This window comes from Salvelinus fontinalis, chromosome 6 (assembly GCF_029448725.1).
Source record: "Salvelinus fontinalis isolate EN_2023a chromosome 6, ASM2944872v1, whole genome shotgun sequence".
NCBI lineage: Eukaryota > Metazoa > Chordata > Actinopteri > Salmoniformes > Salmonidae > Salvelinus > Salvelinus fontinalis.
Genome location: NC_074670.1, coordinates 24,950,278 through 24,975,894, shown reverse-complemented (window position 1 = coordinate 24,975,894; position 25,617 = coordinate 24,950,278). Strand labels below are relative to the sequence as shown.

Below are 25,617 nucleotides of genomic sequence, written 5' to 3'. Positions count from 1 at the left end.
CTCCTGATGTACTGGCCTGTCTCCTGGTTCGCCTCCATGCTCTGGACACTACGCTGACAGACACAGCAAACCTTTTTGCCACAGCTCGCATTGATGTGCCATCCTGGATGAGCTGCACTACCTGAGCCACTTGTGTGGGTTGTAGACTCCGTCTCATGCTACCACTAGAGTGAAAGCACCGCCAGCATTCAAAAGTGACCAAAACATCAGCCAGGAAGCATAGGAACTGAGAAGTGGTGTGTGGTCACCACCTGCAGAACCATTCCTTTTTTGGGGGTGTCTTACTAATTGCCTATAATTTCCACCTTTTGTCTATTCCATTTGCACAACAGCTTGTGAAATTTATTGTCAATCAGTGTTGCTTCCTAAGTGGACAGTTTGATTTCACAGAAGTGTGATTGACTTGGAGTTACATTGTGTTGTTTAAGTGTTCCCTTTATTTTTTGAGCAGTGTATATCAGTACAATATCTGGCGTTTAGCAGATGATTTTACCCAAAGCAACGTACTCATGCGTGCATTCGTTATACCTACGAGTGGTCCCGGGAATCCAACCCACTGTTCCGGCGTTGCAAGCGCCATGCTGTACCCACTGAGCGTCAGAGGACACGTTAGTTCATGGAGAATTTCAAACCTTGTCGTTTTTTTTTTTTAAAGGGAGACAACTTGAACTCTTGTTTATTAACAGAGACGGTATGAAATTAAGAGGAGACGGAGAGAAGGAAGATGCAATGTAGGGCTGGTAGTCGCTAGGATACGTACAATTTTTACGTTTTAGTCATTTAGCAGACGCTCTTATCCACAGCCACTTAGTGCATTCGTCTTCAGATAGCTAGGTGGGACAACCACATTTTACAGGTATAGAAAGTACATTTTTCGTCAACGTAGCTATCAGTCGAGTCAAAGCTAGAATAGGGGGAGAAGGTATATGTGCAGAGTATAGGGCCCTTAACTGTAAGGCCACCCTCAGGCACCTTGTACATTATGTTAAAGTACATTTTGGAAATTGTCAATGAAATATTTAATACGAGTGGTTTTCCAAGGTTATAAGGGAAAGTTTGTGTTTGACCACTGCCGAAGTCGGTCATGGTCAACGCCACGGTCAACAGACTACTTTATCTGCTATCTGATCCTCCTGACTCCCAGTGAGCAGCCCGTCAGTTCCCTGGAAATGTGACATCACCAGTTTCCAGTCAGGTACTCTATCATGAGGTTAGCCACAGCGCATTGACAGCCATACAACATGTGACTGCATGCCAGAACAACAGGCCATTTCTGTCCCACACTTCAGTTGCCGCTATGCTCTTCAGATTATATTATTACACTCTGTCTGTCTCTGTCTTTTGTCTCTGTGTGCGTGTGAAAGAGAGTCTTTCTTGTCAGAGACCTGAAAAGTTACCACAAATATAAAAATCTGACACGGTAGAAATTGTTTTGATTTAATAAACCAGATATAAAGCCTACTCCATTCTCACATGACAATTGTATTATGGTATAAAGCTGACCGTTTTGGCAAGCAACATTTCCACAGTAGTGTGTACTGGATCAGCTCTCTTCAGTGAACATTTTAAATGACGGCAGAAGTCGACTATTCCCTATTATAAGCCTGTTGTTTTTTTCCAACATATTCCACTATTGAATGTAGAAGTTCTGTGAAAGGTGACTAGAATCTCTAATCTGACCAAATCAGCTTCAAGGTTTTTAAAGGGAATTTTGAATAATTCAGAATCTTGAACATGAATTATAATTTGTTCATGTGTGACAGTTATCATGCAATAACAATCCTATTATTCTTTCACTTTTCCGTACTTCAAATGTTGCAAACCCTTGGTAGTTAAACCCAGATCCCAATGAAATTATACAAGAAAGTATGTGTGCAAGATTGCAGTCCACATTAGGCAGTGTTATGCTGCCCCTGGAGGTATAATACAGAATTGACTGCCAAATAGGAATGACAGGGATGTCCATTTTTTTCTTCAATAGCAGCTCAATGTATTCTGCTCCGTAGAGATTTTGGTCTTTGACCAGTCAGACATTACTGCTCTAGGCACACTGAACAAATTATGGTAGTTTCCCATGGCAGTAAAATGGTAGCTAATATCACAAGCCCTTGTTGTTGTTGTAAATATGGTAAGGAAAATCTAGCAAATAAAGCATTAATGAAATATGCAGAGAATGCAATTATACTGCAATAAATATATTTATGGATGTTGCATATTAAGGTTTCCAGTCACAACGGTAGAACGATAGCTTAAACATTTTCAAATGTTTAAACTAAAACATGCAATTCTAATGTACAATGCTATGTATGAACTAACTTATTATAATGTATCAGTATTACAATGAAGATTTGGATTGCATAATTAAGCATACGTACTGTAGTTACAACTCTCTTTGATATTATAGTACTGCTAGATAGTACACTCGTGCTGTATAGTTGCTTTTAAATACAGTGAAGTCCTTTTTCATTGGCTGTTTCACTTCTCATCCATCTGTTCTCTGGAAAAGCCTCTTGGCTGCTTGTCCTCCTGGATGGGGTAATGAGATGGTGTCATAATGGAAGTCTGGAAGAAAGGGTGAAGTGTTGAAGGGCTATCGAGAGCTATTCGTCGTTTGGAGCCATTCTTTAACCTGAAATGAAAACAACTTGTAAGAACATGGAGATGCCATGAGTCCACTTGTGACTGCCATAAAGGTGAAGTTTCTCCTGGATTTATTTTTGGGGAAGAAACCATCTAATATCAAGTTATAAAATCCTGAACTTCCCCTTTAAAATGTAGGTGATTTGGTTCTGGGTGCTGATATGAGTTCGCATCAGTGACAGAACAAGAGTAAAGGAAAGAACAAACGGCCAAGAGTCCAGTGATGGATTAGTAGTAGGGGAAACCTACCAGTGCTATTCTGTCACTGCCACCATTGCACAGTTCTCTTTACTCTCCGAAGCTATAGCTAAGTACTCCGCCCTGAGAGAGAGAAAGATTGAGAGAGAAGGTGAGGTATAAGAGAGAGGGGCAGTTAGAAAGGAGCAGTTTTCGCTAGGAAATTACATAGCAAGAAAATAATATTTTCAGAGGAAGATTGAGGAAAAAGTGTGTGCTCTTGTGCGAAGGTGTCTGTGATTGAATTGGACCTGTGTGTTTGTGTCTACTCACGCGCTCTCTCTCAATGCTTCCTCGCCTTGTGCTGATATCTTCCTGTAGCAGTAAACCATCTCTACCACCAGCCATACCTGCAGCCCAATGATGGTGACATACATCATCACCTCAGACAAGATGGACGCTATCCCCCTGGTCACTAGAGAATGAGAGGAGGGGTTAAGAGAACGCCTTGGGCTTAATTAATTATTAATTAGAACCTATTTCAATGAAAATATACAGGTTTCTGAATGTCTGATGCCTCCTAGAAAACATGATGGTACAATTATCCCCAGACATCCACAAGGGTTCAGTGTTTCACTGGAAATGGCCCAGTTTTTCAAGGTCAACATTAATCTCAACTAAGACTGGTGGAATGACCTCAAGTAGTGGGTGAGTTGACTAAGCTTGCTGCTAAACCCAACATTCTAGAGACACTGTATCAACCTTTGTGGAAGCCTTTAAAATATTACTTAGGATTATGAAAGCTATTTAGCGCTTGGAAGTTTTGACCTCTCCACTCTTGAGGAGAAAAATCATTCATCAAAATGCAGGTCCATTAAAGCAGTACAGTAGGTCTCTATGTATGTATGTACTCTACCGTTCAAAAGTTTGGGGTCACTTAGAAATGTCCTTGTTTTTTAAAGAAAAGCTACAAAAAAATCCATTAAAATAACATAACATTTATCAGAAATGCAGTGTAGACATTGCTAATGTTGTAAAAAAAAAAATTACATTTTATTTAACCAGGTAAGCTAGTTGAGAACAACTGCGACCTGGCCAAGATAAAGCAAAGCAGTTCGACACAAACAACAACATAGAGTTACACATGGAATAAACAAGTGTACAGTCAATAACACAGAACAAAATAAAGTCTATATACAGTGTGTGCAAATGGCGTGAGGAGGTAAGGCAATAAATAGGCCATAGTAGCGAAGTAATTACAATTTAGCAAATTAACACTGGAGTGATAGATGAGCAGATGGTGATGTGCAAGTAGAAATACTGGTCTGCAAAATAGCAGAAAAGTAAATAAAAACAATATAGTGATGAGGTAGGTAGATTGGATGGGCTATTTACAGATGGGCTATGTACAGCTGCAGCGATCGGTTAGCTGCTCAGATAGCTGATGTTTGAAGTTAGTGAGGGAAATATAAGTCTTCAGCTTCAGCGATTTTTGTAGCTGGAAACGGCTGATTTTTAATGGAATATCTACATAGGCATACAGAGGCCCATTATCAGCAACCATCACTCCTGTGTTCCAATGGCACGTTGTGTTAGCTAATCCAAGTTTATCATTTTAAAGGGCTAATTGATGATTAGAAAAACCTTTTGCAATTATGTTAGCACAGCTGAAAACTGTTGTGCTGATTTAAAGAAGCAATACAACTGGCCTTCTTTAGACTAGTTGAGTATCTGGAGCATTTGTGGGTTTGATTACAGGCTCAAAATGGCCAGAAACAAAGACCTTTCTTCTGAAACTCGTCAGTCTATTCTTGTTCTGAGAAATGAAGGCTATTCCATGCGAGAAATTGACAAGAAACTGAAGATCTCGTGTACTACTCCCTTCACAGAACAGCGCAAACTGGCTCTAACCAGAAAAGAAAGAGGAGTCATCGGATCTCAACCCTATTGAGCTGTTGTGGGAGCAGCATGACCGTATGGTACGTAAGAAGTGCCCATCAAGCCAATCCAACTTGTGTGAGGTGCTTCAGGAAGCATGGGGTGAAATCTCTTCAGATTACCTCAACAAATTGACAACTAGAATGCCAAAGGTCTGCAAGGCTGTAATTGCTGCAAATGGAGGATTCTTTGACGAAAGAAAAGTTTGAAGGACACAATTATTATTTAATTTAAAAAACATTATTTATAACCTTATCAACGTCTTGACTATATTTCCTATTAATTTTGCAAATCATTTCACATCTGTTTTCATGGAAACAAGAATTTCTGTGACCCCAAACTTTTGAACGGTAGCATATGTATGTATGTACAGTGCTTCAGAAAGTTTTCATACCCCTTGACTTATTCCACATTTTGTTTTGTTACAGCCTGAATTCAAAATGGGATTAAAAAAAAATCTTGCCCGTCGACACAATACACCATAATGACAAAGTGAAATCTTGTTTTTAGAAATGTTAGTAAATTTATTGAAAATGAAATACAGAAATATCTCATTTACAGAAGTATTCACACCCCTGAGTGTTAGAATCACCTTTGGCAGCAATTACAGCTATAAGTCTTTCTGGGTAAGTCTCTAAAAGCTTTGCACACCTGGATTGTACAATTTCCCATTATTTTTCACATTCTTCAAGCTCTGTCAAGTTGGTTGTTGATCATTGCTAGACAGCCATTTTCAAATCTTGCCTCAGATTTTAAAGCCGATTTAAGTCAAAAATAAAACTAAGCCACACAGGAATATTCAATGACGTCTTGGTAAGCAACTATATTTGGCCTTGTGTTTTAGGTTATTGCTGAAAAGGGAATTCTGTTGGAAAGCAGATTGAACCAGGGTTTCCTCCAGGATTTTGCCTGTGCTTAGCTCAACTACGTTTCTGTTTATCCTAAAAAAAACTTCCTAGTTCTTACCGAGAATAATCATACCCATAACATGATGCAGCCACCACCATGCTTGAAAATAGGAAGAGTGGTACTCAGTGTTGTTGGATTTGCCCCAAATATAACACTTTGTATTCAGGACATAGAGTTCATTCCTTTGCCACATTTTTTTTGCAGTTTTACTTTAGTGCCTTGTTGCAACTAGTATGCATGTATTGGAATATTTTTTATTCTGCACAGGCTTCCTTCTTTTCACTCTGACATTTAGGAGTAACTACAATGTTGTTGATTCATTCTCAGATTTCTCCTATCACAGCCTTCAACTAACTGTTTTAAAGTCACCATTGGCCTCATGGTGAAATCCCTGAGCGGTTTCCTTCCTCTCTAGAAACTGTGTTATTAAGGACACCTGTATCTTTGTAGTGACTGGGTGTATTGATACACCATCCAATGTGTAATTAATAACTTCACCATGTTCAAAGGGATATTCAATGTCTGCTTTTTTTCTTTAATAGGTGCCCTTCTTTGCGAGGCATTGGAAAACCACCCTGGTCTTTGTGGTTGAATCTGTGTGGGAAATTCACTGCTTGACTGAGGGACCTTACAATTATCTGTGTGTGTGGCGTACAGAGATATGGTAGTTATTCAAAAATCATGCTAAACACTATTTTTGCACACAGAGCGAGTGACTTGAAACGTATTATGTGACTTGCTAAGCAAATGTTTACTGAACTTAGTTAGGCTCGCCATAAAAAAAGGGGTTGAATACTTATTGACTCAATACATTTCAGCTTTATTTTTAATTAATTTGTAGACATTTTTTAAAACATGATTCCATTTTTACATGATGGGGTATTGTGTGTAGGCCAGTGACAATTATTTATTTTTTAATTCAAAGGGTGTGAAGACATTCTGAAGGCACTATATCTGTCTCTGCATGTACATGTCTACTGTATGTCTTTCTTGATACAGTATCTACTTAATGGCCAGCTGTCATTGACAATGATGTGTTGGACAATCAATGGCGTGGCTGTGGCTGAGCCTTTGGATTGGGAGATATGAGCGTTAATGACAGCTGTGACCGCTTCTGTGACAGGGCTACTACTACTAACCATCCATCAACAGCTGTATAGATAATGAGATGTATGACTGTTTCCTGTTCGTCCCTCTGTCATATTTCCGTGATTTTGATGTCAATGCTTCTATTTTGAAACATGGTCCAATCTACCATGGACTATCTAACCCTGACCCTACATCAAAATCATAACCCCTGCATAACCCATCATTCGCTCTGACAATATTGCAATTTTTGTCAATTCAGGCATGGACATCGAGTGTCGGTCCACTCTCGTCCTCTCTTCTAACCTTCCTTCCTTCCCTCCCTCTACCCCACCCAACCCCCTTCCCCAGCACCCTCTCTCCCCTCCATCTCTTCCCCCTCCCCATGCAGGGTGTAAGTAAGCCCATGTCATGTCACTACTTTCACGAGGGTGATCTTAGTGTACTATTTCCCTCTCTTCCACCCTCCCCTCTCTCCTCCCCTCCTCTCTCCCTCTCCCCTATCCCAAGATGAGGGTGTGTGTCTACTATACTGTTTGTGTGTGTGTGTTCGTTTGCATGTGTTCATTTGTGTCTAGACCTAAGCCTAACCCTGTGAACCCTAAGCCAAAGCCTTACGTCTTGGCACCACGTTGAGGTGGACGATCTTGGTGGCGTTGGTGTGGAACTCGTAGGAGGTGAAGGTGAGGGTGCGGTTGAAGATGCAGCGGTAGGTGCCCGTGTCGTTCCACGTCACGTTCAGGATGTAGATGGAGCCGTCCTGCAGGTCCTTGGTCTTCTTGCTGCCGTTCCAGTCCAGACGCTCGTAGAAGCGCTCGTCTGGAATGTCACTCATTAGATCCTCGTAGCTGTAGATCTATTGAGAAACACAATGGGGGGGGAAGTGAGACATACGAGCTTGCAAACAAACTAATATGCTGTTAAATGGAGCATATCAGTTAGGATTGGCCTTGTGGTTAGAGCATATGCCCTGAGATTGGAAGGTAGGCCGTTTGAACCTTGATGATGTCATACCAAAGACTGTTAAAGCATTAAGGAGATGTATTGGGGGAAAGGCCTTGCGATAGACTAGCATCCTGTCCAGGGGTGTACTTGTACATCGAGCTGCCTCACGCTACAGAAACAGGAGATAGGATCCTGCTAGTCTGGCTTGGACAAGATTACTTCGTTTTTATTCTAGGCTATATGAGACAGGGTTTGGTGAGCCAACACACTCATCCTGGGCAGATCCTATTAGGATATTAGAATTTGTACATTACTGGATGAAATCTGTGCAGCACTTTTGTCAAAGCACCAATGTTCTGCATCAACAAGGGCTCATCTCTCTGGACTAAGTGCTCAATCAGGCACTTTGGTTCTGTTATGATTTGATTATGGAGTGATTTCAAAACAAGATGAAGTGATTTCTAAAGCAGTTTGGTTGGTACAGAATAAGCAGTGGTGGAAAAAGTACCCGATTGTCATACTTGAGTAAAAGTAAAGATACATTAAGAGAAAATAACTCAAGTGAAAGTCACCCAGTAAAATCCTAATTGAGTAAAAGTCTAAGTATTTGTTTTTAAATATACTTAAGTATCAAAAGTCAATGTAATTGCTCAAATATACTTAAGTATAAATAATTTGTAATTCCTTATATTAAGCAATTCATACTCTACCATTTTCTTGTTTTACTAAAATGTACAGGAGGAGAGAACTTGGTGTAAAAAAACAAGTATTTTTACACCAATTTAAGAATAATTTGCAGTGTTTTTCCTGATACAGCATGCATGTCTATAACAATTATTGCTCTCAATAAGAGATGGTTTTAGTTTTCTCAGTGTCAGATGTAAACATACACACGTTTCCCTACAAGGTAAGAGTGTGTTCCAACATCAATACAGGGCGGCCATTAGCCATTAAATCGCTCCAGCACATAAACGCATACATGAGGAGAGAGATCCAATCAGGAAGTGGTGCAGGCAGGCCCTCAGTAATACAGCCTCAACAAGGGCTCCTGCTAGGAGTGGCCGCAGCCAGTTGCCTGGTTTGACACTACAATATTTGGAAACTGTGAAACAAAAGTTTGGATGTTAAGGGGTGAATCCGTTTTAGACCAGTGTGCATAACTAAAACCATCTCTTATTGACAGCATTGCATGATTTACATGGCTGTGATGCTCTTTCATGATGAATGATAGTGCCCATTTCACTGGAGAAGAGACTGCTTGTTCTGCTGACATAGAAATTGCCTACGAAATGTAAACATGCTTGTTTTGGTTGATGTGGTGTGTCTTTTTACTGAATGAGTTAAAATGATCTATCTTGATGTGTCTCCATTGTACAGCACCCATTGGTGTGATGTCTTGGTAGTCATTGTGATCAGTGGGGCTCTCCCATTCATGAATTGCATCCAAATGAAACTAAAAGACCTGCCTTTGTTGCTGACACAACAGACAAGTCAACCTGCTTGGCTACCCCAATGACCCCTTATGGGGTCGATCCCCACAGAATGAATGGGAACACTTTTTAAACTCTGCTGGGAGGGATCACTTATTGTGCACTTGCACACTCCCTGTCATGGATTTAACAGCGGTGGAAACTCCCTCTAGCCAATGTTAACACCAATCCAATCCTTTAAAATCCATGTCGGTGAGTGTGCAAGTGCAAAGTGGAATAATAAAAATAATTGATCACATTTCTATAGCGGTGTTCATAAAAATCTAAGCGCTTCAACAGCAAAAAACAAACAAGCAATACATCATGAGTAGCCTAGCTATAGTTAGTTAGGTCAACCAATACATCATGAGTAGCCTCGCTATAGTTAGTTAGGTCAACCAATAGAGGCAAAGTGTGGAGAATCTAAGGTGTGTCTCAACAATATTTATTTTCTCCTGAAGTGTGTACTCATTCACTACTTCCCACAGATCTAAAATCACTGGATTGGTGCAGTCATGGGCTAGTGGGAGTACCATATTTCTTCTACCAGTCATTTCCTTTCAAATCAGTGAAGGAAAGTGAACAGGTGCACATTTTGCGAGGAGGAGAGATAATTGGGACATATCCCGCTACTATCCCTATAGGCCCTTAGATCCGTGTCTACTCACTTTTGTGAACTCGCTCTCCCCTTTGGGCATGAAGGACCATTCAACAGTGGCCTCGGCGGGCACCTCGCCCCTCATCTTACAGGAGATGCAGCCCAGCTTAAAGCCTTCATTGACCACTGCGTCAGTGTCAGAGTCCACCTCCACACACGCTCCATGGCATAGAGACGCTAAGGAGAGATAAAGTACAACAAACATACAGTTAGCCATGGATATTTGTCTTTACAGCCCACTGGGTGAATCAACGTTGTTTCCACGTCATTTCAATGAAATGATGTTGACCCAACGTGGAATAGACGTTGAATTGACGTCTGTGCCCTGTGGGAGTGCACACCTCTTTTACAGTGGTCACATCCGTGCAGCACGATAATTTGATCACTATAAACGGTTGGTCAATATAACCACGTTCACTAAAAATGGAGTGCAGTGTACGAGTAAATCTGAAGTAGGCCTGAGAGCCATAATGGGTGTTGACCCTTGTGCATTGATCCATGGCTTGAGAACAGGCTGACACAAGGCCAATGCTCTAGTGATATTGCAGACAAACTGTCTCCTAATGCTTGTCAATTGAATTGGCAGATAATATGACAATTATATCATTCAGAGTTTTTGTTTTGCGTGCTTGCTCCTATCGCTCATAGCATGCTTGTCTTTTTTTCAATATCAGAGCAAATTTTATTTATTTATTTATTTCCACTCATAATTTCCATATACGTTTTGTTGTCGTTTTTGGTCAATTGTGTTTTTTTTTCTTTCAGATTCATATAGTCTATTGACGAATTAGCTAAAAAAGCTACAATTGCTAAGGGTGACCTGGATGTAGAAATTGAGGGGAAATAAACAGATTGCAGTGAGCGATGCTAGTCTTCTTGCAGCCTGTCTGCGAGTTATATATAAGTAAGCTATTTGCATATATAGACGCATAAGTCTATATATGCCATCATGTCACATACTGTACATCGGCCGAGAGCAACACACCTGGAACTGCAAGTGTTTCTTTCTCACACTGCACCCTGCAGTTTCCACAAAGGCATCTGCACCTGCATCGCTCTCAACCAATGCTCTCGTGCTATTTTCCGCTTTGACCTCTGGCGATGCTTTTTTGTTCAACCGCAATGAGATGAAGGGGACAGGATGCACAGGTGGTCAGATGGAAAGTGACTTGAAAATAAACCAATACATAGTTTGGTAGAATTTCATAGTCACCATTCATATTATACTACCTGATATGCACCAATGTGAGAACTCTCTGATGGAAATATTGCAACACTGAATACTGATACAGATGAAGACAGAGAGAGAATACTGCAGAGAAAGAGGAAGAAACAGAGGGAGGGAGGGAAGAAACAGAGGGAGGGAGGGAGGAAAGAGAGAGAGAGAGTTAACAGTCATTTCCAGGAGAGGCAGAGGAGAGGACAGGCGTAATGCTTGCTGATTCACTGCAGAGAGAGGGGGGGGGGGAGAAAGTTAACATCACAACAGTTTCATCACATCAGCTACTTCCACATGGGGGGGGGGGGAATCGGGATACAGCCCATGCAGACAGACGTGTAGAAAGGGGACAGAGATGGCTGGTTTTGACTGCTCAGAAAGGAAAAGACCCGGAAGGAACGCAGACATGAGGACACAACACTGTCACATTTCACACACCACCATATCATCCACCAAATGAGAGAGTTGGAAGGGGGTTGGGGGAGGTCACAAGACAGGAGATAATGCTGATGCACCATTGCTGCAAGACAGCAGAGGAAGGAGAGGGAGAGGGAGAGTGGTGAAAACTGACACAGTGCAGTGTAATTATAGAGTACACAAACAGTAGCAGGCCGTTGTTTGAAGAGGAGTGAAGAGTGGAGAGGAGAGAGGCACAGTGGGGAGGAGCGGATGCTGCTGCCGGCTGTTCATAGCAGAGACAGCGAGAGGAGAGGAACAGAACATGCAGAGTGTGTAGACTCATCCAAACAAAGTGCAGACTCAGCGACCTATCTTCAACCTTCTGCAAACTCATTTCCGGTAATGTGACAGACACAGCACACAATATCCAAAATCCATTGCGTAATCTGTTGACGGTTGGGCAGAGATTCGCCTTATGCAACTAATATTCCAGAAACTGCAGATTAGATTAGGAGAGGGGGCAGTGTGGGGGATTAGCCGTTGATATCAATTTACTGAATGCCCTCAGTCTGAAAGCAACAATACAAAATGGTGAGTTATAGTTCAGTCCCTGAAACGGCTGTCTAGCTGTCAGTCCCTACAGACTGATGTTGGTAAATCAACTGTTAGGAACGGAAGGGATTGCAAGAGAATGGATGGTCATTCTCTGAGCCAGATAGAGGAACAAAGCAGAGAAAGTATAAAAGAGAGTGATCTACAGTAGAGTGAAGGAGGGAGAGAGAGAAATAGAGAGAATGAAAGAGGAATCTATAGAGCGAAGGAAAGAGGGAGAGAGAGAGAGAGACAGAAGGGAAACAGATCACGTCAGTTTCCATGACAAGGTTACCACCCATTCACAGTGGAGATGCACACACACACCCTCGACCTGGGGAAATAGCAAACATCCATGACATACATGTCCCTGGACACTAACCAAGAAAGAAACTTTCCATAGTAACAAATAGGTGTAATGTACTGTTTGTCACATTCATTTTCTCAGAGGATTTGACACATCTAGACCAGCGTTGCATTTGAGGATGCAAGAATTCTTGGATCTGTGTTGAAAATGGCCTATTGACACTCCCCTACGATTTTTCTATCTTTGAATTAGAATCTCCATAGTACTGTACATTGAAGTGTGGTCTGGGGACTTCTATCAGTTCAGGGAAAGAGAGCACGCACACGCACACACACACACACACACCGTCTCAGATGTAATCAGTGCGTCACTGCTGAGTGAGAAGGCATTGTCGTGAGACACCCATCAGGAAATCACTTTGGAGCACTATCCTCCCTCCTCATTGGTCTCCCTGTCTCCAGGCCCAATACGATGGCTGATTGTGTGTGGAGGTTTTTGTGTGTGTGAACTGCTTCAACCTGAGGCTGAACTGCTTTGACTCATGGGCAGACCCAGAGAGAGAGAGAGGATCTATGACCAACAGTCAGTTTATCTATCAAATGTATGGCTACCACTGCAGATGACCCTGGGCATGTGTTTGTCTTGGGTTGTTTCTCTTGTCTCGTCGATTGTTGTAATTAGATCGAAACAACTATTTTAGTTCAATCCAAAAATAAAGGCTATGCATACTTTTCTGACATTTAATGGAAAACTTCTTTCATGTTTTTTTAGAGTACTGTTTTATCAGTGAGTACATAACAGGTACAGACTTTCTGCCATTATAGTAGCTACAGTCAAGTAAAACCATACTTAAGAACGTGCAAAGAGCTTATAAAAACACTCCATTCACTGTGTGTGTGTGTGCGTGCAATTAGAACATGGTCATGGTCCAGATTAGTGGATTAGATTAAACGGATAGATTACAGCTTCCATCAAATTTACAGATTTGAATAATATATTTCATTTTGAGGCTATTCTGAACTCATAGGGAGAAGCTTGAACCAGATCACAACTGCAAGGATTTGAATGATCTAAACAGTGCAATGGCTGCTGCATTTCCATTTACAGTCTTCATTCCCAAGATGTTAGCACACACAACTTGAGCCCATCAATCAGGGAAGCCTTTGGGAGGGCTATTTGAAATGGGCAAGTGAAGAAATTATGGTAATCTTAATTGAAGATATGAACTATTGAATTGATCTAATCTCCAAAGTGCTTGAGAGTTTGGAGAGGCTTGCCACTTCCAGTACGCCATTAACATTGACCTCGTCCTCTAGCAATTCCTGGTCGTCCATTTGACAGGCTATGGGTCTATGGGCCTGTGCAGGTCACTCTAACATTGAGGATGGTCACTCTAACAGCGAGGATTCCTCAAGGCTGCCCATTCTTTAGTTTTGATATGTCTTTATGTTTTACACTCTTGTCAACAGCAAGGACAAGCGAGGCAGGTAGTATGCAGTTTAGTCATATCGGGGGAAAACTGAGATCGGCCCATTTTGGTCTTCTTGTCTCACCATCTACTTGTCTCAATCATCTGCTTGTCCAACTCTCATCTACCTGTCTCACTCTCCTCAACCTGTCTCACTCTCATCTACCTGTCTCACTCTCCTCTACCTGTCTCACTCTCATCTACCCGTCTCACTCTCCTCTACCTGTCTCACTCTCATCTATCTGTCTCACTCTCATCTACCTATCTCACTCTCCTCTACCTGTCTCACTCTCATCTACCTATCTCACTCTCATCTACCTGTCTCACGCTCATCTACCTGTCTCACTCTCATCTATCTGCCTCACTCTCATCTACCTGTCTCACTCTCCTCTACCTGTCTCACTCTCATCTATCTGTCTCACTCTCATCTACCTGTCTCACTCTCCTCTACCTGTCTCACTCTCATCTACCTGTCTCACTCTCCTCTACCTGTCTCACTCTCATCTATCTGTCTCACTCTCATCTACCTATCTCACTCTCCTCTACCTGTCTCACTCTCATCTACCTATCTCACTCTCATCTACCTGTCTCACTCTCATCTACCTATCTCACTCTCATCTACCTGTCTCACTCTCATCTACCTGTCTCACTCTCATCTCCAGTTTACAATTGGCTCATTCATCCCCCTCCTCTCCCCTGTAACTACTCCCCAGGTCGTTGCTGCAAATGAGAACGTGTTCTCAGTCAACTTACCTGGTAAAATAATGGTAAAATAAATAAATAAATAAAATCTATCTCCCTCACTCTCATCTACCTGTCTCACTCTCATCTACCTCTCTCACTCGCATCTACCTATCTCACTCTCATCTACCTGTCTCACTCTCATCTACCTGTCTCACTCTCATCTACCTGTCTCACTCTCATCTACCTGTCTCACTCTCATCTACCTGTCTCACTCTAATCTACCTTTCTCACTCTCATCTACCTTTCTCACTCTCATCTACCTGTCTCACTCTCATCTACTGTACTTGAAGACCAGGCTTCTTTGAGGATTCTGTCTGTCTGTCCTTATCATCACCCATTGTCTGTCCTCTCTCATTTCCTCTCCCTGAATGGGTACAGATGTGCACAGCACGCCAGACCCTGTCTCTCTTTGGGCTGCCCTCACTTGGCCCGGCCGGTCCAGCAGACAGACAGGCTGCTTTATTTACCCGTTGCAGAAGGGCTGTTGCATAACGCTCATACCTCCACCCCAACCTCTCTCTCTCTCTCGCTCTCCTTCTCTCTCCCTTTTTCTCAAAAACAATTTTTTTGTTAGCCTGGTCTCATTGTCCTCCATCACTCTGCAGCTCTCTTTGTGCAGAAACTCTCCATTCTCTAAATCCCTCCATTCTTTTGATGCACTGACATACTTTTAAGAGATTTGGCTGTGGTGCTGCCAGCGAGGGTAAACTGTGTGTCCTACAGATGGTAGCGTGAGGGCCGCGGTACTGCTAACAGGGGCAGGTTTAGATGGGGACACGGTGGGCATACTGTGTGTCCTACATTTGGGACAACGAGTGGCGGTAGCGGTTGTTTCGTTTATTGGGGCAGGGTTAGAGGGGGACAGAGGATGGCTGGGGGAGATAAGCTCTCCCTAAATCTCCCATTTAAGGAAATGCTTCCTTCATTGTATTCAGAGCCTCAGCATAATCAAAGCATGCCACACGGAAGCATAAGCAAAACCACACAGCACGTACTTATATACATACATAGAATATACTGTACACTCATAGATCTGACCATGCATCAGCAAACATTCTCTCTGATTTGTGCTTTCACCACCACTCTGTAATAGTAAGGGCCACGTGTGCGTACTTGCCTGACGACTCTGAATTCTGCCCTCTGGTCTATGTTCACATCATACTTCAGTCTGACTGCAAAAACTGAAGTCGTTTGTGGTGACGTCAAAATGAAGGGTGTTGTACAAAACAAAGTCATCAGCGATTGGATCATCTCTAACCAATCAGAGGAACAAAGCCAATGACGAATTTTCCAAATGCTGCTTTACCCACATGTGTTCTGGCTCTCGCCCAACCCATTGGTTTCTGGGACCAAACAGAATGGTAAGAATTTGTTAGCGTTCTAGAAATCGTCTGGGAGGTACTCAGATCCAGACTAATTGCGGGGAAGAAACTAACGTCCGTGGGCGTGGAGTAGCGTTTGGCCGCAGCAAGGAGTTTGGGTAGCCAGACAATGTGTGTACATCCATTCAAATAGAAACATGCATGTTTTTCACATAGGGCTGGGATCATGAACTAGATTCCGCATGGTGACGATTTTTTTCTTCAGGAAATGGTCGGGGGGCCGGAACATTATTACAAATAATTTGTAGACTGCAAATTGACTGCAAGAAGCCCAAACAGATACACTACATGAACAAAAGTATGTGGACACCTGCTTGTCGAACATCTCATTCCAAAATCATCGCCATTATTATGGAGTTTGTCCGCCCCTTAGCTGCCATAACAGACTCCACTCTTCTGGGAAGGCTTTCCACTAGATGATGGAACATTGCTGCGGGGACTTGTTTCCATTCAGCCACAAGAGCATTAGTGAGATTGGGCACTGATGTTGGGCGATTAGACCTGGCTCACAGTCAGCATTCCAATTCATCCCAAATGTGTGCGATGGAGTTGAGGTCAGGGCTCTGTGCAGGGGCGATCAAGTTCTTCCACACCAATCTTGACAAACCATTTCTGTATGGACTTTTCTTTGTGCATGGGGGCATTGTCATGCTGAAACATGAAAGGGCATTCCCCAAACTGTTGCCACAAAGTTGGAAGCACAGAATTATCTGTAATGTTATTGTATGCTGTAGCGCTAAGATTTCCCTTCACTGGAACTAAGGGGCCTAGCCCGAACCATAAAAACAGCCCCAGACCATTATTCTTCATCCACCAAACTTTACAGTTGGCACTATGCATTGGGGCAGATAGCGTTCTCCTGGCATCCGCCAAACCCAGATTCATCCGTCGGACTGACAGATGGTAAAGCGTGATTCATTACTCCAGAGAAAGCATTTCCACTGCTCCAGAGTCCAATGGCGACGAACTTTACACCACTCCAGCCAACGCTTGGCATTGCGCATATTGATCTTAGGCTTGTGTGCAGCTGCTCGGCCATGGAAACCCATTTCATGAAGCTCCTGACGTACAGTTCTTGTGCTGACGTTGCTTCCAGAGGCAGTTTGGAACTCTGTAGTTGCAACCGAGGACAGACTAATTTGACACTCTTCACAATATATTCCAGGATGGCATAGCAGTCAGACGTGTGTTTTTGTCTTGTCCCGTGTATATATTGTTTTCCTCGTATATTCTTCGTATATATTTTAATATCACTTTCCATCTACGGACTGAATATACTCTCCTTCAACCCGCTTCACCCAATGTGGTACGGATCTGCTATTTTTATACTTTAGAACCGGAACCCCCTTCAGAAACTAGCCAGCTAACTAGCTACTAGCTAGTAATCAGTTAGCCACTGCTAGCGGTCCTCACCGTTAACTCGGACATCAGCCAGCCTCAACCCGGTCAATTCCTGCCAGTCTGCACAGTGCGATATCAACCCAGAGCATATTGAACTGTTTTTTCTCTGCTACATCTCCGGATTCTTACTGCAAGCTCTGAACCTTTACACCAGATCATCGCAGCTAGCTAGCTGCTGTCTGAGTGGCTACTCCTGGCTAACGTCTTTGTCCCGAAGCAAGCACCAGTTAGCCTGGAGCTAGCCTAGAGCTAGGCCCATCTTCCGGCTAGCCAAAGAGGTCCACCAGCCAATTCTTGGGCTACAATACCTCTTTTTCTAATTGGCCTGGACCCTTTACTGCTGACACGGAGCCCCGCCGATCCATTATGACTGGTCTGCTGATGTAACCGTCCAAGGTGGTTTCAACAGGCTCTTCCGTTGCGACGTCGCCGAATGCCCATCTGCTAGTCCCGGCCAGCTAGCTGTCTGAATCGCCATGCATCCAGCTCGCCTAGCGTAGCAGCGTCTATGGAATTGGCTCCCTGACTAGTGCTACTCATGACTAGTACTACTCATTGAACCCTATGATCACTCCGCTACACATGCCTCTCCCTAATGTCAATATGCCTTGTCTATTGCTGTTTCGGTTGGTGGTTATTGTCTTATTTCACTGTAGAACCCCTAGCCCTGCCCAATAGTCATTAGAAAGCCCTTTTGTTCCACCCCCCACACATGCGGTTACCTCACCTGGCTTAACTGGTGCCTCTAGAGACAAAACCTCTCTCATCGTCACTCAAATCCTAGGTTTATCTCCACTGTACTCACATCCTACCATACCACATCCAACCATAACTTTGTCTGTACATTATCCCTTGAATCTATTCTTCCGCGCCCAGAAATCTGCTCCTTTTACTCTCTGTTCCGAATGCACTAGACGACCAGTTCGTATAGCCTTTAGCCGTACCCTTAACCTACTCCTCCTCTATTTTTATGGTGATGTAGAGGTTAACCCAGGCCCTGCAGCCCCCAGCACCATTCCCATTCCCCAGGCGCTCTCATTTGTTGACTTCTGTAACCGCAAAAGCCTTGGTTTCATGCATGTTAACATTAGAAGCCTCCTCCCTAAATTTGTTTTATTCACTGCTTTTAGCACACTCCACCAACCCTGAATTCCTAGCCGTGTCTGAATCATGGCTTAGGAAGGCCACCAAAAATCCTGAAATTTCCATCCCTAACTATAACATCTTCCGACAAGATAGAACTGCCAAAGGGGGCGGAGTTGCAATCTACTGCAGAGATAGCCTGCAGAGTTCTGTCATACTATCCAGGTCTGTGCCGAAACAATTCGAGCTTCTAATTTTAAAAATCCACCTTTCCAGAAACAAGTCTCTCACCGTTGCCGCTTGTTATTCACCCCCTTCAGCCCCCAGCTGTGACCTGGACACTATATGTGAATTGATTTCCCCCCATCTATCAACAGAGTTCGTACTGTTAGGTGACGTAAACTGGGATATGCTTAACACCCCAGCCATCCTACAATCTAAGCTAGATGCCCTCAATCTCACACAAATTATTAAGGAACCTACCAGGTACAACCCCTAAATCCGTAACCATGGGCACCCTCTTAGATATCATCCTGACCAACTTGTCCTCTAAATACACTTCTGCTGTCTTCAACCAGGATCTCAGCGATGACTGCCTCATTGCTTGAGTGCGTGATGGGTCCGCGGTCAAACGACCACCTCTCATCACTGTCAAATGCTCCCTAAAACACTTCAGCGAGCAGGCCTTTCTAATCGACCTGACCCGGGTATCCTGGAAGGATATTGACCTCATCCCGTCAGTAGAGGATGCATGGTTGCTCTTTAAAAGTGCTTTCCTCACCATCTTAAATAAGCATGCCCCATTCAAAACATTTAGAACTAAGAACAGATATAGCCCTTGGTTCACCCCAGACTTGACAAAAACATCCTGTGGCGTTCTGCAATAGCATCGAATAGCCCCCGCGATATGCAACTTTTCAGGGAAGTCATGAACCAATATACTCAGTCAGTTAGGAAAGCTAAGGCTAGCTTTTTCAAACAGAAATTTGCATCCTGTAGTTCCAAAAAGTTTTGGGACACTGTAAAGTTCATGGAGAATAAGAGCACCTCCTCCCAGCTGCCCACTGCACTGAAGCTAGGAAACACTGTCACCACCAATAAATCTACGATAATCGATAATTTCAATAAGCATTTTTCTACGGCTGGCCATGCTTTCCACCTGGCTACACCTACCCTGGCCAACAGCTCAGCACCCCCTGCAGCAACTTGCACAAGCCCCCCGGCTTCTCCTTCACCCAAATCCAGAGAGCTGCAAAATCTGGATCCCTACAAATCAGCTGGGCTAGACAATCTGGACCCTCTCTTTCTAAAATTACCCCCCGAAATTGTTGCAACCCCTATTAATAGCCTGTTTAATCTGTCTTTTGTATCGTCTGAGATCCCCAAAGATTGGAAAGCTACCGCGGTCATCCCCCTCCTCAAAGGGAGAGACACTCTAGAGTCTAGACCCAAATTGTTATATACCTATATCCATCCTGCCCTGCCTTTCTAAAATCTTTGAAAGCCAAGTTAACAAACAGATCACCGACCATTTCGAATCCCACCATACCTTCTCCATTACGCAATCTGGTTTCCGAGCTGGTCATGGGTGCACCTCAGCCACGCTCAAGGTCCTAAACGATATCATAACCGCCATCGATAAAAGGCAGTACTGTGCAGCCATTTTCATCGACCTGGCCAAGGCTTTCGACTCTTTCAATCACCACATTCTTATCGGCAGACTCAATAGCCTTGGTTTCTCAAATGACTGCCTCGCCTGGTTCACCAACTACTTCTCAGATAGAGTTCAGTGTGTCAAATCGGAGGGCATGTTGTTCGGACCTCTGGCAGTCTCTATGGGGGTGCCACAGGGTTCAATTCTCGGGTAGACTCTTTTCTCTGTATATATCAATGATGTTGCTCTTGCAGCTGGTGATTCTCTGATTCACCTCTATGCAGACGACACCATTCTATATACATCTGTCCCTTTGGACACTGTGTTAACAAACCTCCAAATGAGCTTCAATGACATACAACACTCCTTCCGTGGCCTCCAACTGCTTTTAAATGCTAGTAAAACTAAATGCATGCTCTCCATTGAAAGTGCCACATTGAAAGTCACAGAGCTCGTCAGTAAGGCCATTCTACTGCCAATGGTTGTCTATGGAGATTGCATGACTGTGTACTCGATTTTATACAGCTGTCAGCAATGGGTGTAGCTGAAATAGCCGAATACACAAAGAATACACAAATGTGAATGGGTGTCCACATACTTTGGTATTTACAGTGTATAATATTTGACTGAAACATAATCATTTCAAACCATACTTACATTTTATACAATCACGTGTGTCTCTATTATGCGTGGGAACACTTGGGAACAGATTTCCAAAATGAACATCACTTGGAGCTGATTTCCTGCGATTTTACGGTCGTTTATGTCCAACAATGAACCAGTTGGGGAAACCTGATATAGGGGGTCAGTTTGGCCAGTTTGGCCTATTTCTAACATATTTTATTGGGGAGAGATGGATGACTCTGTTCCACAGTTCCACACAGGTACAGGTGTATGAATAGCACCATAGGGGACATTCTTCAAATTACCAACTGGGGCATTAGCATTGTAAACCAGGACCTTTTTCCCCAAGAGCATGTTTCTATACCTTACCTCCTGCATTGCCTAATGAGGTTGTAAAGGCTACTACAGTGCTGTGAAAATGTATTTGCCCCCTTTCTGATTTTCTCTATTTTTTCCTATTTTTAATTCTGAATGTTATCAGATCTTCAACCAAAACCTAATATTAGATAAAGGGAACCTGACTTCACAAATAACAACACAAAATATATAATTATTCCATTTATTTAATGAACAAACTTATGCAACAGCCAATTCCCCTTTGTGAACAAGTAATTGCCCCCTTACACTTGATAACTGGTCGTGACAACCCTTAGCTGCAATGACTGCAACCAAATGCTTCCTGTAGTTGTTGATCAGTCTCGCACATCGCTGTGGAGGTATTTTGACACACTCTTGCACGGAGAACTGCTGTAACTCAGCGACATTTGTGGGTTTTCAAGCATGAACTGCTCGTTTCAAGTCCTGCCACAACATCTCAATTGGGATTAGGTCTGGACTTTGACCAGGCCATCCCAAAACTTAAAATGTGTTGCTTTTTAACCATTTTCATGTAGACTTGATTGTGTGTTGTGGGTCATTGTCTTGTTGCATGACCCAGCTGCGCTTCAGCTTCAGCTCACAGGTGGATGGCGTGACAGTCTCCTGTAGAATTCTCTGATACAGAGCAGAATTCATGGTTCCATCTATTAAGAGATTGAGAAACAGCTTCTATCCCAAGGCCATCAGACTGCTAAACAGCAATCACTAACTCAGAGAAGCTGCTGCCTACATTGAGATCCGATCACTGGACACTTTAATAAATGGTTCACTAGTCACTTTAAACAATGCCACTCTAAATAAGGCCACTTTAATAATGTCTACATATCTTACATTACTCCTATCACATGTATATACTGTATTGAGACCCAATCACTGGACACTTTAATAAATGGATCACTAGTAAAACAATGCCTTTAATAATTTTGTTCCACTTTAAACAATGCCACTTTAATAATGTTTACATGTCTTACATTACTCATATCACATGTATATACTGTATTTATACCATCTACTGCACCTTGCTTATGCCGCTCGGCCATCGCTCATCCATATATTTATATGTACATATTCTCCTTCACCCCTTTAGATTTGTGTGTATTAGGTAGATGTTGGGGAATTGTTAGATTACTTGTTAGATTTGTGTGTATTAGGTAGTTGTCGGGAATTGTTAGATTATTTGTTAAATATTACTGCACTGTTGGAACTAGAAGCACAAGCATTTCGCTACACTCACATTAACATCTGCTAACCATCAGACTACCACCACCGTGCGTTTCCGTTGGTATGAGGTTCTTACTTTGGTCTGCAGTGTTTGATTTTTGCCAGACATAATGGGACCCATCTCGTACATGACCCAGCTGTGCTTCAGCTTCAACTATAGGAAGCGTTGGATTGATGTCATTGCATCTAAAGGTGGCACAACCAGTTATTATTGAGTGTAAGGGGGCAATTACTTTTTCAAACAGGGGCGTTGGGTGTTGCATAACTTTGTTTGTGAAATAAATGAAATAAGTATGTCATTGTTGTGTTATTTGTTCACTCAGGTTCTCTTTATCCTTTATCTAATATTAGGTTTTGGTTGAAAATCTGATAGCAGTCAGTATCAAAAATATGCAAAAGGAGAGATACTTTGAAAGGGAGCAAATCATTTTCACAGCACTGTACATGTAATATCGATTCAGAGTACATTATGTGCATTTGTGCATACTGTAATATATTTGCTGTATGCAAACCGTAGAGAAGCACAGTCCATTCTGTTTTCCATGATGCTAGGTGGGTAGACACAGTGGGCTTGGGTGACCGATTAAGCAACAATGAGTACAGGTAATAATCTACACTGTTCTAGACTGTTCCATGCTACTGAGCCCTCAATTTTAACTCCAAGGCATGGCCTCATCTCATCTCGTTATTCGCTCTGAAAACAAGAGCAGCTGGTTTAGGCTTTTAGTGAGCAATCCGGCAAAATGAGGCTCCCACGCACGCACGCATGCACGCATGCACGCACGCACACACAGAAGTACACACTGGTCTTGTTCATTGCAGTTAATGGGAAGGAAAGCTTGGTTAAACAGCGCACAGGACATTCAATATACTGTATCTCTATGATTTAACAATCAGTGTAACAACAGCAGTCAGAGTCCCTGTAACTAAGGCTCAAACAACAAAAGATTCACACACCCTTCTCCTCTCAAAAGCTGACCATGCACACAGTACTGGGCCCCTATGCTTATTAGCCCCTATAAGAGCAGACAAAGAGTGAAGACTGGACTGTGGCTGTGACAACCACCCACTGGCCACTCACCTTGCAGAGCCCACAGCGCTAGCGGGACCAGCAGCAGCTGAACTGCAGACATCCTGGCGGAGGGAAGGGAGACGGCTCTCACCTGTGCCAACCGACAAGCACTGTCACACACACACCACAAACACCACAGACAGGGAAAGACAAAGAAAGACTGTAGGTCTCCGTCTATTAGCAGCTACTCCAAGTAAAGGTACTCCCAGAGCAAAAACCTCTGGGTCTTCAAAATGTCTTCACTCTCTCACTCCAGTGAGGATGGGTAAAAAAAAAAAACTCAAGAGAAAAGTATCAAAACACAACTGGAGCGTCTCAACCAGTCTGGGGGAGGAGATCTGAGCCAGGACCTCTTCTGGTGAGACGAAGCTCACAGTCAGAGTACATTTTTCGTCCTCCTCTTCAGCTGGTGCTCGGCCTGGGAGGTGTCCCTCTGTGGGGTGAGTGGCCAGGTGAGGTGGATGTCAGCTCTAGGCTGTGTCCTTATCAGGAATAAGCAGCCTCCTCCTTACCTCACCGGCCTCCGTTTTAAATCAGACTGGTGCCTGTCCAGCTGACAGTCTACAGAATCCACATCCACCGGATTCAGTTACCAATGATGAGGAAATAATGCCCTGCGCCTCAGGTTTCAGTAACCCTGGCTGCTCGTTTAAAGCTTTTGTTCAACTGTTTATAATCTGGACGCGCTGTTTGGCAATGTGACTGGGTGTGCACAGAAAAAAAGCAACATGTGGTAAATAGACTAGCAGCTGATACGATCAATGATTCTTCGTGATGAGGTTTCTCAGGAAGACATGTTGAGTTTAGGCTCAGAAAGTAGAAGACAACATTAGTGTGTCTGATAGAATTTGTGCATTTCATGGAAGACAGATAATTGTGCAATGAGTTTGAGAGATGCAATGCACTATTCACCATAAGAACGTGTTATATTTGCAAAAATAAACATCATTCCACAACACTTATGATAATTTATGTTTTACATTACATTTTTGTCATTTAGCAGATGCGCTTATCCAGAGGACTTACAGTGGGCCTACTTAGTGCTTACATTTTTGTTCTTGTTCATACCAATACACTCGTGCACGGTAACACTAACCCCTACAGGTCGGGATAACAGGTCATTCCATACACAACCATTAAGGGTGATTGTGGCCAAGAAGGCATGTAGAAATAACTTTACAATAGGCCTATTGACCTATCTAACTTTTTACCATTTGTTATTATAGCAGTGGTCATATACATACCCTACTAAACTACATTCCGATATATTATTGGATATGACTATACAAAGCACAAAATTAATTCATCAAAATGCCTAATTAAAAACAGAATAAAATTCGTGACTTTCTCTGATTCTGGCAACTTCACATTTTAAAAAGATATGCTGCGTTTATGAGCAATATCTGTCGTTATGTACGGTACCCTCCTATTCCTTATTTTCTTTCCCCATGTGTTCCTCTTTAGATTATATTCTCCATTGCGTCTACTCCAAGGTTTTCGGTCGACTGTTGCCTCCTAGGCAATTCCGTGCGTTTGAGAGATCTGCTTCGGCGAGTAAAACGTGGCACAGAATTTTACCAATAAAAAGCGAAAAATCCCATTTTAGGCACTTTCAAATAGTATCCACAGTAGGCCTACGAACAGGCAATTTTTCAACATAATTTGCTATTGAATAGGTGACCAGAGCGCCGAGGAGATAACGGATGAGACTGCGAAATTACATGGTCTTCGGAAGGCTGCAGCCTATCTAGGCTATATCACTCTTTGGGACCGGGAGCGCTAAGAGAGGTTGGGGAGTGAAGTGAATGGGAGGAGTAGTGTATTGCAGCAGTGGGATGGAGAAGGAGGATCGGAGAGGTATGTGGATGTTGTTGTGATGGCAACGATGATTTAATGTGCTGTTTTCATCCCATGCAAAATCCACGTGTGTTTCGAACACACTGTATAGGCCTATAGTAAGCGTAAAATGGTCAAATCAGAGCCTATACGCCTATGAAACGGCGCTGTTGCATTATTTGCTGACCAAACCGCGCGTGCGTCCGCCATGGCGCGCAAATGGATTTTGTTCATCCACACCAGATGCGATCAGGACACGCAGGTTAAAATATCAAAACAAACTCTGAAACAATTATATTAATTTGGGGACAGGTCAAAAAGCATTAAACATGTATGTAACATACTGGCGAGCGTTACTTAATACATTTGTACATACATGTTATTCAATCATTGCACCCACACTGCTCTCATCAGCC

General features: G+C 42.9%; 1 protein-coding gene across 2 annotated transcripts; it reads right to left on the bottom strand.

The window, feature by feature from the left end:
* Nucleotides 1–1,423: 1,423 nt before the first annotated feature.
* On the bottom strand, nucleotides 1,424–25,246 carry scn1ba (sodium channel, voltage-gated, type I, beta a). 2 transcript variants are annotated; one of them, XM_055925662.1, is made up of 6 exons: nucleotides 23,375–25,246; nucleotides 9,833–9,999; nucleotides 7,369–7,606; nucleotides 3,151–3,227; nucleotides 2,890–2,961; nucleotides 1,424–2,629 (listed from the first exon to the last, which is right to left on the bottom strand). In XM_055925662.1, exons 1-5 carry the CDS (start codon nucleotides 23,424–23,426, stop codon nucleotides 2,929–2,931), a joined length of 567 nt encoding a protein of 188 aa, XP_055781637.1. In that variant the 5' UTR covers nucleotides 23,427–25,246; the 3' UTR covers nucleotides 1,424–2,629; nucleotides 2,890–2,928. The 2 variants fall into 2 exon arrangements, with proteins under 2 accessions (XP_055781637.1, XP_055781636.1); XM_055925661.1 differs by having other exon boundaries at nucleotides 3,151–3,292; nucleotides 23,375–25,241.
* Nucleotides 25,247–25,617: the final 371 nt, after the last annotated feature.

Coding starts and splice junctions, on each gene's coding strand:
- scn1ba (XM_055925661.1), bottom strand. CDS start 23,426: ATGTCTGCAGTTCAGCTGCTGCTGGTCCCGCTAGCGCTGTGGGCTCTG. Junction 7,607..9,832: donor GGGAGAGCGAGTTCACAAAA/GTGAGTAGACAC, acceptor GTTTCTCAATAG/ATCTACAGCTACGAGGATCT. Junction 2,962..3,150: donor GAAGCATTGAGAGAGAGCGC/GTGAGTAGACAC, acceptor TCTCTCTCTCAG/GGCGGAGTACTTAGCTATAG.